This window comes from Lithobates pipiens, unplaced genomic scaffold, assembly GCF_037356315.1.
Source record: "Lithobates pipiens isolate NorthernLeopardFrog02 unplaced genomic scaffold, aLitPip1_a1.2 Scaffold_28, whole genome shotgun sequence".
NCBI classification, from domain to species: domain Eukaryota; kingdom Metazoa; phylum Chordata; class Amphibia; order Anura; family Ranidae; genus Lithobates; species Lithobates pipiens.
In genome coordinates, this window is record NW_027507789.1 from 155,122,687 (window position 1) to 155,138,347 (window position 15,661).

A 15,661-nucleotide genomic window follows, 5' to 3' on the forward strand; every position below is an offset into this window, starting at 1 on the left:
AAAAAAAAATCTCAGATGCTATCCATTACCATTTACAGCTAAAAGAAAGCCCAATTTGTCCTGGAAAAAAAATAAATAAAACATGGTATAATCCACCTGGATGCACAACTATTAGGCAGAGTATTTTTAGAAAATCATAATTTTTTTATGCATATTGTCCAACTCCAAGCTGTATAAACTTGAATGCTTATTGGATTTAAGCATATTAGGTGATGTGTATTTGTGTAATGAAGAAGGGTGTGACCTAAAGAAATCAACACCCTATATCATGGTGTGCATAATTATTAAACCGGTTCTTTTCCTCAGGCAAAATGGGCCAAACAAGAGATTTAACTGACTCTGAAAAGTCAAAAATTTTAAAAAGTATTTCGGAGGGATGCAGCACGCTTGAGATTGCTAACATATTGGGGCGTAATTGGGGCAGAACCATGAAAAGTTTTGTTGCAAATAGTCAACAGGGTCACAAGAAACGGGTTGATGAAAAAAAGACAAAATTAACTGCCAAAGATTTGAGAGGAAGCAAACATGACGCTACCAGGAACCAATTATCCTTCAGTGCTCATACATGGCCAAGGTGAGGAAGGCTGAAACACGACAAACACTGAACAAGACACACGTTAAAACATCAAGAGTGGGGCAAGAAATATCTGAAGGCAGATTTTTCAAAGGTTTTATGGACTGATGAGATGAGAGTGACTCTTGATGGACGGGCCTGTGACTGGATCAGTAATGGGCACAGAGCTCCACTTTGACTCAGACGCCAACAAGGTAGAGGTTGGATACTGCTATGTGCTATTATTAACCCCTTGCTGACCATTTTTTGCAATACAGCACTGCACCGCTTTAACTGACTATTGCACGGTCGTGCGAAATTGTACCCAAACAAAATTGACGTCTTTTTTTCCTCCACAAATAGAGCTTTTTGGTGGTATTTGATCACCTCTACACTTTTCTTTTTTGAGCTATAAACCTTAAAAAGAGGAGATGGAGAAATTAAATTATATATATATTTATTTTAGTTTTAGGAAAATATGTATTCTTCTACATTTTTTACCAAAAATATCGCAATAAGCACATATATTAATTGTTTGCGCAAAATTTATCACATCGACAAAAGAGGGGATAGATTTATGGAATTTTTTAATTTTTTTTTTATTAGTAATGGTGGCGATCTGCAATTTTTATTGTGCCTGCGACATTGTGGAGGACAGATTAGACACTTTTGACACTACTTTGGGACCATTGGCATTTATACAGCGATCAGTGCTATAAAAATGCACCGATTACTGTGTAAATGTCACTGGCAGGGAAGGGGTTAAACACTAGGGGACAATCAAGGGGTTAACCATGTTCCCTCAGCATGTTCTAACTGTGGGAAGGGGGGGGGGGTAGAGAATGGGTTCACTAGAACATGAGAGATTACTGCTCCTGATCACTGGGAGCAGTAGATCCCTGTAATGTTGCTAGGCAGAACAGGGAAATGCCTGGTTTACATAGGCATCTCCATGTTCTGCCTCTCCGTGCCACCAGCGGCATAGAGTCCACGGGCATGCACGCGCCTGCTAGCTGTGGATGACGCAGCAATGCACAGGTACGTAGTTTTGCGCACCCATGCCACTTTGCTGATGTATATCGGCATTGAGCTGGTCGGCAAGTGGTTAAAGTGGAGCTAGTTGGACCTTTTCGGGTTGGAGATGGACTCAAAATCAATCCCAGACCTACTGGCAGTTTTTAGAAGACACTTTCTTTAAGCACTGGTACAGCAATAAGTTTGCATCTTTCAAGACAATGAGGATGATGATATTTATGCAGGACAATGCTCCATCACATGCATAAAAGTGCTCCATTGTGTGGCTTGCCAGTAAAGGCATTAATGATAAAAGACTAAGAATGACATGGCCCCCTTCCTCACCTGGCCTAAACCCTATTGAGAACTTGTGGGCCCTTCTTAAATGGGCGATTTACAGCGACGGGAAACAGTACACCCCTCTGAACAGTGTCTGGGAGGCTGTGGCTGTGCTACTGCACTATTATTATTCAGGATTTATATAGCTCCAACAATTTACGCAGCACTTAAAAGTTGGTCAAGAAACTGACCGACTCCATGGCTTATGATTGTTATTGAATAGAAGGGTAGCTGTATTGGCCACCGATTTATTTTTATCTTTTTTAAATGCAAGAAATGTTTATTTATAAATTTAGAGTGGTTTGTTCATTATTCTCCCTTAACCAGTTGTGGACCCCCCTGCGCAAATATACTGTGGCAGGGCAGCCCTCATGTGCTAAAATCATGTAGCTGTAAGGGATCGCGCGCATGGAGGGGTAGGTGTGTGTGCATCGACCTGATCCCCGTGTGATTGGACACAGCAGGAGCCTATCAGCGGGTCCGGTGGGACACAGCAATTGTTCTAAAGGAGAGGCAAAGCAGATCTCCATTCTGCCAGAAGTGAAAATGGAGATCTTGCGACAAAAACCACTGATGGCCACCATTACTAGTAATAAAATAAAATAAAAATGCCATAAAAATAGCCCATAGTTTGTGGACGTTATAACTTTTGTGCATACCACTCAAAATATGTTTATTGGGATTTTGTTTTTTTTTTGGTAAAAAAAAAAAAAAAAAAAAAATGTAGCAGAATACATATTGGCCTAAATTTATGAATAAATTCAATTTTTTTACTGGGCAAGTTTTATAGCAGAAGTTTCAAAATTGTCGGCCTTTTTATTTGGGTACAGTTTTGCACAACCGCACAATTGCCAGTTAAAGTAACTGGCAATTGCGCAGAAAAATGGCCTGGTCATGAAGGGGGCGAAGTGGTTAACAGATGAAAACAAGTCAGATGGAAAAAAATGTTTTTCCATTTACTTGCATAATTGTGCACACATAGATTATTCTCCTAAGAAAGCCAAAACCTCACGTTAAAATTTTCAGGTTTATTAACATTTTGGATTGACAGAGAACACTGTTTAATAATGAAATTAATCCTCAAAAACTTAGCTAATTGTGCACACAGTGTAGTTATGCTGATATGTACAGTTTTACAGACACATGTCAAAGTTTCAAAGTTGTACTTAAGCATTTTGATTTGTTTTACCCTTAGCGGCAAAGGGGCATCTGACACTCCCAGGAGTGATGGAAACTTTACATATTGTGCACTGATTATCAATTTACTAAATATGTGGGGCAGCAGGTATTTACTCATTTATATTTTCTGTTTGCATGGAATAATTCAGAAACTTTGATCTGATGGTAAAATCCCTTGGGTGCCAAATCCTTCACTTTTGGGTGCTATTTGTGGAATTCCACAGATATTCATGAATGGCAACACATATGAAAATGTAATACTATCTATTACAAAAGGCAGAAAACCTTGATAAATATAAAAAGAGTGAACTTTAATAAGTGCACGTAAGAACACAAAAATGCAATATACGAGCCTTCAGGACTGCATTTCTACTGTATATCCTGAATCACTTGATCTCCAAACTATAGCAGGGCACCCTATACCAACCCCCTCCCCATACACACCCTTCTTGGATAAGACTAGTTAAAGTCAAGACATAACAGAAATATGTTTTAGGGCATGGCCCTTCATTAGGCAGAACTGAGAATGAGCCACACCCTGAAACACTGCACGCTTCTGTCATGCTGTGACTTTGCAATAAATGCCATAGTCTGAAAATGGTTGAACTCTTGATGGTCTCTTGTTTTCAGGTAACCCTTTTCCATGACAGGTACATAAAATGATACACCTTTAAGAAACCAGTGGAAGGTTTGTGCAAAGACTAACCAAAGCCTGGTTGGACCATGGTCAACGGAGTCACTGGTGACTATTAATATACCTCCAGGACTTGCCGAAATCCTGACTCTGCCCACCAGATAGTCAGGACCCATTACTGAAGTCATCTTTCAATTATAGAAAATTTAAAAACAGGAGAGAACTTGACTACCTTGATAAGCATAAAGATCAGACAACAGAATTGTTCACGGATGGGAAGGTTTTGCAAAAGTTTCAAGCTTTGAGTTCCGCTGCTTGGATCCCAGAGAGATAGAAGCAGGCCATTGTTTAATTTGACAGCAATCACCCATCAATGAAACTTTCAAGCAGATATAGCCTTTTAATGCTATTTATTCTCTTTTTCCACAATGAATTGTCCATTACATTTATAGTCAGAATCTTCTGCATTTACTGGCCTATCTTCCCATTTCTTGCTCTATTACTACACCACAGTATGTGCTAGAGGCAATTGTCTATCTACAAATAAATTAATACATAAAATAACCTAATCCATTGGTACTCAACTTCACTAATCACGGCCTACTAAACCGTGCATATTTTGCCCACTATCAGGTCAGGGCACAACTGCGTTAGTATAGAAAATCTTACACCTACAATTCTGAACAGAAATAAAAATACATGCAATTTTTTTTTTTTTTGGTTCATACATTATTTTGTGTATGGGAATACATATGCGTTGATGCAGACGCATTGTATTAGGGTAGCGTGTTTATCTCTTTTTTTTTTTTTTTTTTTTTTTTTTAGAGAGCTCCCTATGCATATCAATGCAAGATGATAATACACCTGCACTATTTTTGGCAACTGGTTAGTGAATATAAATATTTGTCACTGAATGTGTGTTGGGCTGCCAAATCTAGTACACAGCAATGCACATATACCCATGTGTTTTGCAGAACACATGGTAAAGCCTGCCTTTTACAACAAGCAATGCAAACTATTATGTGCCCTAATATGCTGAAGTTGAGAACCACTGACCTATTCCACAGTACCGTTTCTTGAATGTGGAGGATATTATTGCAGAGGTGAAAAGCCCTATACTACTAAAGATCTTCAAGAATGGCTACTACTGCTCTCATCTGGCTCTCGCTTAGTCTTGACCGCCATCTCCGAGTTTCCCCTGGTTTCGCCTTCATGGGTCTTCATGTGCTTGGTCAGATGATCACTTCGCATGAAGACACGACTACAGGAAGAACAAGGATATTTTTTTGCCCCAGTATGGGTCTGTAGATGCCTTTGTAGCTCATCACTTCTAGTGAATCTCTTCCCACAGAACAGCCAGTTGCAGACAAAGGGGCGATCTCCACTGTGCCAGCGCAAGTGTGCTTTCAGGTGAGACGTCTTGGCATATGCCTTTCCACAGCCGGGTATGTGGCAGTTATGCATAATTTTACGCTTTGCTACATCATTAGTTGAGCCAACTCGTTCTGCCTCTTGGCAATTGGGGCAACGGCAAGCAGCTTGAGCAGCACTGCGTGGCATTGCTCGCCTGGCACCCTTTGGACGAGGAGAAGTATCTGAACTGGGATCAGCAGCATGAGATTCCATTGTTGCATCCATATTTCCCATTAGATGAGGTGCAGGAGTCAGCATATGTGTAGAAGGAATGCAAAGGTCAGAACCATAGCCTCCTAAAGAGGCTTGGTGGGGTGAAGGAGCTGTAAAGCCTCCTGAGCTAGGTTGCATATCCATCCAGCTGGATGCAGCATGAAGATCCCACCAGGAAGGAACACCATTCTCCTCCCCAGGGCCCCCAGAGGCTGGCGGTCTCATCCAGGACTCATATGGATGAGACATCTCAAGTGGTGGGTGCAGAAATTTGGTGAATGATGTGGTTTCTGAGGAGTCTCGTCCTGCAAAAGTTTGATATGGCAGTCGCACAGAGGACAGTGATGTATAGCGCTCAGAGGAATATGGAGAGTCTTGAGCAGAGTCCTCGTGAAGAGGCAAACCGGAATCAGCTTCTGAAGGGATGGTATATTGTTTTAAGGGGAGTTCAGAGGTGGAGGGAGATCCAGGAGCCTCTGATGGTTGGTTTCCCAGAGAGCTACATACAGCAGTCAGCATTGCAGAGAAGGTTGTGCAGCCAAGGGTGCTCTGTAAAAATGAAAAAAAACTGTTATAAATAAAACGTACAAGTAATAAATTCTTACTCATTTTATAAAATGTATATTATTCTCTCTTTCACATGAAGCCATTTATAGATTTTTACCTTTATACGAGTGGTAGAAATAAAAGACTTCAGAACATTTTGTTGAATATTTCTGTTCACTAGACTCCACCAAGTACATGGTCTATATCAGATCAGACACTAAAAATCCACATGCTAAATAACTACTTTTGGGTATATGCCTTGCTAAAATGTTCTTATTTATTCAATTCTTTGGGTTTCCCTTCATCCCCTATGCCCCCAAAAAAAAACAAGGACTGATTTTTCTAAAATGTGAAGTGTTGTGAAGCAAGGTAAAAAAAGTGAACCCTGGGGCCCAAGCGATCTTGAACTCTTAGGTTCCTCCTATGCCGCTGTGTTGCAAAAAAAATCATACCACCTTTCTTTAGTAGCGTTTACACTGGAATGCTACACTCCACCTCTGCAATAAAAGCTCTACTTGGTTCCGGTGTGCTCTTGAATTCTTATGTTCCGCCTATGAAGTAGTATGCAGCAGAATCATTCCTTTGGTTTTGTTTACACTAGATTACTACTCCCAATCTCTGTATTAAACCCCCTACTCGAGCCATGTGTGATCTCAAATCAAAATATGTTCCTCCAATGGTGCCATGTGCATAATACCACCTTTTTGTCATGTTTACATTACAATAATACCCACCACCTGTTGTGACAGTGAGGCCCTGCCAATGTGGAAATGTAGGCGAAAATGACACAGAATTCACATTAAGGCTTAATACAAAGTTCAAGGCTATCGTTTCTAAGCAAAGGAAATGTTTTTTGGTTTGGATTCTGTAGTCCCAGATTGGGCCTGAATGTGAAGGTTCCAAACTGTTAGGTAGGATGGAACTCTCAATCCTGTGTCCAGATTTTACTAGGTGCCTGCAGATTGTGTGAGTACACAGGTGTGAGGGTCATTATATACACTGAAGCCCTAGGATAGCTCAGGAGACCTAGTCTGGAGACAATTCCATATTGGAGGCAGGAGGTCTCAACCTGGGGTCAGAGGTGCCCGAGACAGAAGGTCTCGTCCCAGCACTCATGTGGGCCCCTATCAGGGTGTCCGGAGAACCCATATCCAGAGACCAGGAATGGGCTATGCAGCAAGGCTCTGTGACTAAAGGCTAAGCAAGCCAAGTGAACCAGGAAAGCTGGACAATACAATCAGAGGGACTGGTAAGAAGAGCAGCGGTGCTGCCGACAAGGGAGCAAGGTGGCTCTGTCATTTTCGTGGACTAATCTTGTTAATGTGGAAGAATCCCTGCATGGGCAACTGAGGTTTATGTGAACTTTCTATTTTGTTCAATAAATGTGAGCTGCCATGTCCCAAAAGACAGTTTGGAGTGGGGAAACACATTGTAAAAAGCATCTGCCACATGGAGTATAATCACCCCAATACCACACTGTGCATTAAAACTCCTACTGCATACCTTCCAAAACCTCATGTAGCAGAATCGTACCAACTTCCTTGGCCGTATTTACACTACAATATTACTCCTCACCTCTGAATTAAACCCCTACTTAGTCCCTGTGTGCTCCAAACCCTTTTGTTTTTCCTATGGTGCTGTGTAGCAGAATCATACCATCTTTGGTAGCGTTCACGAGAAAATTATGCCTCGCTTCTCCATTAGAACCCCTACTTGGGCTATGTGTGCTCTTGAACCCTTATGTTCTGCCTATGGTGCAGTGTGTAGCAGAATCTTACCACCCTCATTTGGTCATGTTTACACTAGAATATTACGCTGCATTAAACCCCTACTTAAGCCTTGTGTGCTCTTGATCCCTAATGGTTTTCCTATGGTGCTTTGTGCAGCATAATCATACCACCTTCCTTTGGTCATGTTTACACTAGAATATTACTCTCCACCTCTGCATTAAACCCTTACCTGGGTGCTCTTGAACCCTTAGGTTTTGCCTATGGTGCTGTGTGTGGCAGAATCATACCACCTTATTTTGGTTTTGTTTAGAATAATACTCCAAAGGTCTCCTTAAAAACCCCTACTGGGGCCATGTGTGATCTTAAACCTATTACTCCTATGACAAAAAAATAAATAAAAAAAAATCCTTAGAGAGTACAACATTGGGGATACAGTGTTAGCCAGCACTACAGAAGAATATAATTTTGGGTTGCTCATTTTAGAGGATTGCAAGATGAGCAAACAGTGTGACTAGACAGTGGGGAAAGCGAATACAATGCATCACTAGAGGGATCACCAGCAGGAGGAAGGAGGTCCTGATTCCTCTATATAGATCCTTACATCAGGAGAGGGATCACCAGCAGGAAGGAGGAGGTGGTCCCAATTCCCCCATATAGATCTTTATATCACTAGAGGGATCACCAGCAGGAGGAAGGAGGTCCTGATTACCCTATATAGATCTTTAGTGAGACCTCATTTAGAATACTGTGTCCAGATCTAGAGACCTCACTTGCACAAAAATATTGATAAGACAGACCGAGTCCAAAGACGGGCAACAAAAATGGTGAAAAGTTTGGGGGGATAAAAACATATCGAGAGCAACTTTAGGAACTGAATATGTACAGTCTGGAGGAAAGAAGGGAGACGTGACTGAAACCTTTAAGTACATCAAAGGGGGTGAATATAGTTCAGGAAGGCAATCTTTTCAATATGAAACCAAAATCAAGAACACGGGGACATGACCTCAAACTGGAGGAAAGTTCAAAACGAATCTTAGAAAGTATTTTACGGAGAGGGTAGTTGATTGGAATAAACTCCCAACAGTGGTAGTGAGACAGTCAACAGGAAATGGCTTCAAACATGCTTGGGATAAACCTAGATCTATGCAAAAAAGGAGAAAAGGCTGGTGCCCTGGAAGTCAGCTTCGCAGAATCATACCGCCTTCCATTAGTCGTGTTTATACTAGAATATTATGCTCCACCTCTATTTAAACTCTTATTTTGCTTCTCTGGCCATTTGTGTGCTAGAATCATTGCTTCTCTCAGACGTTGTGAAATCTAGACTTTACACTTGAGATCCCTCAACTTTCCTTTATAGGCACCTGAACTTTTTCAATTTTTTTTTCAGATGTCTTGTTTTTTTTTTTTTTAACTTTTCCGTATAGGATGCATTTCATTCTTCACTTTCTATGCTAAACATGCTGCCGTGAAATTCAGTCTAAAGTGCCTGTTGCTATCATCGAGGAACCGATACTTGCAAGCTGTAAACTGCCAGACTTGCAGCCCACGTCACCCACCCTGATTAGATGTTTTCAAACACAGAGGAAATGTAAATATAGTTTATCTTTCATTTCTAAATATCCCAGGAGCCAGCAACTGTAATAAAGGGCTGCAGGATGCAAATTACAGTAATTACTGTCTGAGCTCCAACTAGATGTGGAGGCCGACAGAGACCCCAAGGATATTAGGGTCAAAGTCTGGGGAACAGAGAATTAACCCGTGCACTGCCAAAATGCTTGTATGTAAAGACTTGGCTTTGTAATCTTGTAAGTGTGTATACTGTATATATCTACTACAACGCGCACATGCATGCCTCCAAAAAAAAAAAAAAAAAAAAAAAATTGGTTTTATTACAGGAATGTGTAGGTTAATCACTTCTGGACTGCCCAAAACAGATATACTGCAGCAGGGCAGCCCTCCTGCGTGAAATCACGTACCTGTACATGATTTCGTGCACTGGGTCTGGGGCGCGCACATGCACGCTCGCTACTACCTGCTCCCGCTGTAATTGGACACAGCAGGAGCCAATTACGACCCAATGTGCGCTAGCACCTTGTGCTCATTCTGAGGAGAGGAAGAGAGGTCTGCCTATGTAAACAAGGCAGAGCGCTGTTCTGTGGGAGGGGGAAGATGGAGATCTTGTCCCAAGCAGGAACACGGCTCTCTATTTTCCCAGTCAAACCATCCCCCCCACAGTTAGAAAGCACTCACAGGGAACACATTTAACCCCATGATTGCTCCTGATGTTAACCCCCTTCCTTGCCAGTGTCATTAGTACAGCGACAGTGCATTTCTTTTTATAGTACAAAAAAAAAAAAAAGACTGCAGGAGGTGACCAAATACCACCAAAAGAAAGTTGTGTGTGTGTATTTTATTTGGATCTCATGACCACACAATTGCCATAATGCAATAGCTGTGCTGCGAATAGCAACCAATTTCTATTATATTTCACAAATGATTAACAATTAACAAATGATTGCTTTGGCTAACAGTTTTCTAAACAAAAAAAAAAAAAGAAACAAGTGGTTGAAAATTTGTGGTATAAATCACATACACGGATCTTCCCCTTATGCTCATCATAATACAATAAAATTGAGATAGATAGAGATATATATATATATATATATAATTATTTTTTTTTTATAAATATTAGACGGAAGGGGGAGAGAAAAATCCATTTGTAGTTATATAGTACATCCGTTTGTACAATAAAAGGAGGGACAGAAGCCCAATGGGACAGCTTGAAGCTATGAATATTTCTCCTACTGCTTGGAAACTGAAAAAGTGTAGCTTTAATGATAGTAACTCATTTTGTGGGAGTGTCAGGATGTGAAGGGAATGCCATTGGAATTCCACTTGATATATCTCTACTTTATTAATACAGACATCAATGAAAAGGACAAAACAGTCTGCTATTTATCTGTCAGGGATGCAGCTTTCCTCTGCAATTTACTGCATTCTTATCCAAGTACTAGATAGAAGTAAAATAATTTATCATGCAAGATTCAACAGACCAAGTCACAAATGAGGAACATCCCAACGTAGAAATCAGTGCATTTTGGACACAAAAAAAAAAGCTTGCCCAGATACAAGCTGGCCATACACTAGAAGATTTTCATACAAAAACTGTATGAAAATTATAGAAATATTCACACAAAAATTATTGGGTCACCCCATATCAATAGATTCTTTAGGGGGGGGGGGGGCTCGGGACCCTTACTCAGTAAATAAAAGCCTTTTACATGTTTAAAATGCGGGATACATTTGCCCATATACAGTATCAAAATTATTTGATTCCCTACAAATTTTGTAAGTTTGCCCACTTACAAAGAAATTATTAAATTACGAAATAAGTGAGAAAAAAAAAAAAAAAAAAAAAAAAAAAAAAACACACACACACACACACACGATACAAAGGGAGTTGCAGTTCGGTGAGTAAAGTAAGTATTTGATCCCCTACCAACCAACAATAATTCTGGCTCCCACAGACTGGCTACATTATGTACTCATGTGGTACACAGTAGTCCTGTCAATTTAAGAAGGTGCTTCTAACGACAACTAGTTATGTGTACAAGAGACACCTGTCCACAGAATCTTCTTTCCATTCAAACCCACCATCATAGGCAAGACCAAAGAGCCATCAAAAGGATGTCAGGAACAAGATTGTAGACTTGCACAAGGCTGGAATGGTCTACAAGACCCTCAGTAAGAAGCTTTGTGAGAATGAGGAAACTGTTGGAGTGATTTTTTTCGCAAATGGAAGAAATACAAAATAACCTTCGATCGTTCTCGGTCTAGAGGTCCATGCAAGATTTCGCCTCATGGGGCAAGGATGATGAGAAAAGTTGAGGGTAGAGAACTACATGGGGAGGAGCTTGTAAATGATCTCAAGACAGTTGGGACCACAGTCACGAGAAAACAATTGGTAACACAATACGCCAACAAAGAAATGATCAGTCTAGAATTTTAATGGTAGGTTTAAATTTTACCAGCGAGACAGAGCAAAAAAAAAAAAAAAAAAAAAAAAAAAAAAAAAGATACAAATTGATTTGCATTTTAATGAGTAAAGTAATTAGTTGATCCCCCATAAACCAGCAATATTTCTGGCTCCCAGGTGTCCTCTATACAGGTAATGAGCTGAGATTAGGAGCACTCTTAAAGGGAGTGCGCCTCATCTCAGCTTGTTACCTGTATAAAATATACACCTGTCCACAGAAGCAATCGATCAGATTCCAATCTCTCCACCATAGCCAAGACCAAAGAGCTGTTCAAGGAGGTCATAGACAAGATTGTAGACCTACACAGGCCTGAATGGGCTATAAGACTTATCGCCAAGCAGCTTGGTAGGAGGGTGACAGTTTGTGCGATTATTTGCAAATGAAAGAAACACAAAAGAACTGTCAATCTCCCTCAGTCTGGGGCTCCAAGCAAAATCTCACCTTGTGGAGTTTCAATGATCATGAGAACGGTGAGGAATCAGCCTAGAACCAAAAATGGGAGAATCTTGTAGCAGCTGGGACCATAGTCACCAAGAAAACAATTGGCAACACAATACACCGCCATGGATTGAAATCCTGCAGCGCAAGGTCCCCCTCCTCAAGAAGGCACATGTACAGGCCCGTCTGAAGTTTGCCAATGAACATCTAAAAAGGAGTCAGAATGATTGGGACAAAGGGCTATGGTCAGATGAAACCAAAATGTAAGCTCTTTGGCATTAACTCGACTCACAGTGTTTGGAGGGCGGAAGAAAATGCTGACTACGACCCTAAGAACATCATCCCTACAGTCAAGCAATTTGGGGCTTTTTCGCTGCTTAAAGGTACATGCCGACTTTGCCGCATTGAGGGGCCAATGGACAAGGCCATTCATTGTAAAATCTTTAAGAACCTTCTTCCCTGAGCCAGAACACTGAAGATGGGTCATGGGCGGGTCTTCCAGCATGACAATGACAACATACCGCCAAGGCAACAAAAGGAGTAGCTCAAGAAGAAGCACATTAAGGTCATGGAGTGGCCTAGCCAGTCTCCAGACCTTAATCCTATAGAGAATTTATGGATGAGAGCTTAAACTTGGAGTTGCCAAGAGACAGCCAAGAAACCTTAAGGATTTAGAGAAGATCTGTAAAGAAGGGTGGACCAAAATCCCTCTTGGAGGTGTGTGCAAACCTGGTCACCAACTACAAGAAACAGCTTACCTGAACAAAAGTCCTGTGTACACCAATGTATGGTTTATGTAAAACGAACCACGAAAAAAAAAAAAAAAAAAAGGTCTGTAAATTATTATTTTTTTATATAGGAAATTTACCAGCATTCCCCTCACATTTGCTATATTTAGAATTTAGCAAAAAGCAACAACTAGCAAATCTCTTGCTGCAAGTGGCTTTGATGTGCCACCTGAAGCTCACCATACTGCGTATTCTTTTTTTTTTGTTATTCTGTTTGCTAAAAAAAAAATTAAATAGAAAAAAAAAAAAATGTACAGGAGTCACCATTGAGGCTCGGCCCCATGCAGCCCCCTCTGTATGCCTGGATAGGAGGGCAGAACTGATCCCCCCCCATGCAGCCGCTGAATGCCTCCCTTCTCTCCCTCCCGCAGACACTCAGCAGCTGTAGGAGAGAAATTAATGGCATGAGTTCCTCTACATACCGCTAGTCACTTCCCTGGGCCCTGTGCTTCTCCCTTCCCCCCAGCTGCTGTGAGAGAGCGGGGGGGGGGGGGCGTAAAAGTGTAAGTGTCATTCACAGGCCCCTGCCTTGTCTTAATGAAGAGAGTCCGTGATCAATACCAGTGTTTTTTTTTTGTGAATTTAGTTATAGCGGGGCGTAGTGAACTGTGGTTACTATGCCTCAGTTTATGAATGAACAGGAAGCTCAAAATATGTAAAAAAAAAAAAAACCACACACACAATTTTTTTTTAGAATAACGTGTATTAAATGTGAGAGGGTACTTAAGGTGCTGAGGTCACGCGATTCTGGGTTCCGGTCCAGAAGTATGTTCTGATTCCCTGGTCCTCCTGACCAGCCCCCAGAGGCCCTCATGGCCTGGGGTGCGGAGCCATTCATTTCCGAGTCTCGTGGCTGGCTAGCTCGAGGCACCGTAACTGGAAGGAGGGTTCCAAGGTGGTCCGGTGCCGTCTGGGTTTTGGAGAGGCCCAGCAACTGAAAGCGCAACCAGGGGAGGACTCTTCAGAAGAGGGCCACGCACAAGGCTGGCTGCTCAGTAAGAGCCTGGAAGCCAAGCTGGAAAGGACACCAAGGTGAATCCACATTCCAACGGTATCGCCGGGCCGGCTGCAAAATACTGGTACCGTATTATGAAAGTTCCTAACTTCATCCTTCAGTTACAACCAAGTCTGTGGCAGAGACTCTGTCAGTTGCTAAATTCACAAAAAGGGGATTTATCCAATAGATGTAATATCCAGTTGCGAATGGCTATTCCCTGGATTGCATAGAGAGAGACATCCAAGTGTCAGCAGTTTCAAGAGTACCTGAGCTTTGCTACCCATACCCTCTATTCCTTACTGAGAGACTGTTCTGTTCAACGTTTTGCAAATAAAAATCCCTAAAGTGGATTCAAGTGTCAGTCTCTACAGTTTATTGGGTCAGCAACCTCGGGAAACCCCTAGAGGAGCACGAGGAGGAGAAGGTAACAGTAAGCCCAAAAATAATCAGTCGCTCCTTCGGGGGTCAGTGCTACATAAATAATAATGCAGCAAGGGCCCAAGCCTCCTTCAGTCTAATGAGAACCTCCAGGGCCAGAGATAGCCGACATCCTTCTGTATATGGTGGGTTGTGAGGCATGGTGGGTACAATGTAGTTAAAGTTATGGGCACCAGACACGTCTTGCATGCAAAAGAGTTTTTTTTGAAGGAGAGAGGGAGGGTTAGGGCCAGGACACACTTGGGTAGTTGCAAGTTCAATTGGCAGACTCCGAGACTTCAACAGGAGGACAGCCATGCAGGGAAGGGCATCCAGCAAGACACCACATCTGCAGGGATGCCATCTCCTATGGCAACAGTCTAACAGTTCCTAACGCAAAGTGTAACAGAGCTTCCAGCCTCTTACTAGACCCACTGATTTACGGCCACTGAATCCCTTGAGCTCCTCCAATCTTCACAGTGGTATCTTCCTCAACCCCCCCCCCCCCCCTCTCTGCTGGGTCCCTAGCTTGGCACTCAAGATACTCCTCAAGCTTCACCTCACTGGCCACCTCGGCCCCTGGCTTGACACACAAGACTGCTCTGCAAGAGTCACCGCCGCTGGCTGGGTCCCTGGCTTGTTACCCGCTGAAGTTTCCCGATTCTTCACCAACCCTGGTAATAAAGCGGATGGCCCCTTAGTGGCAATAGCTTCCCTTCTACCTCCAACCATGACAGGTTCTCCAGCTGGCAGAACCATCACTTCTGGTTGGACTGCAAGTCACAGTCCCAACCGTGCGCTGCTCTCATGCAGCCTAGCAGCCAGATATGCTTGGGGTAGGCCCAAACTCCGGCCACCAGCACAACACACGTCCACCCAGACAGCCGTCCAGGTGGCACAGAACACAGATTACCTGACTCCACCCAAATATATAGGTTCTCCCAGCGGGCCAAGGGATTTAAGAAAACCCCTGCCCATTGGCTGGGATACCCCATATACCCATAATCTGACCTTGCATTGCCCTTCTCATAGCCAATGCCACCAGGTACCCAGCCACCTAGCAGAAAAAGAGAAAAAGTTCAGCAATTACAGACTTAAAGGGAAATCAATTGATCCCCAACAATAGGCCAAGGTAGCTATACTTGGCAGATACATTTAGGAGCAACCCTGCCTAAACACCAGGGTGCTACAATAAAATTGTTAAAAGCAAAAAAAAAGTGTTAAAAATATCAGGAAAAAAAAAAAAAACACACACACCACACACCTGGCCTGCTGCGGGACCGTAGGAAAGGGTTGATGTTTAGAACCCCTTTAAGACCCTCTCACTGGCTATGCCCACTGTTTGCTCCAACAAGAGTTTCCC

General features: G+C 42.2%; 1 protein-coding gene across 1 annotated transcript in view; it reads right to left on the reverse strand.

The window, feature by feature from the left end:
- Window positions 1-2,914: 2,914 nt before the first annotated feature.
- The window catches only part of SP6 (Sp6 transcription factor), a 29,348-nt gene continuing 16,601 nt past the window's right edge, over window positions 2,915-15,661 (reverse strand). Inside the window, exon 3 of the mRNA XM_077459734.1 lies at window positions 2,915-5,894. Within this exon, the coding sequence (XP_077315860.1) occupies window positions 4,851-5,864 (1,014 nt within the window). The 5' untranslated portion in view covers window positions 5,865-5,894 and the 3' untranslated portion in view covers window positions 2,915-4,850. The remainder of the gene's footprint in view (window positions 5,895-15,661) is intronic.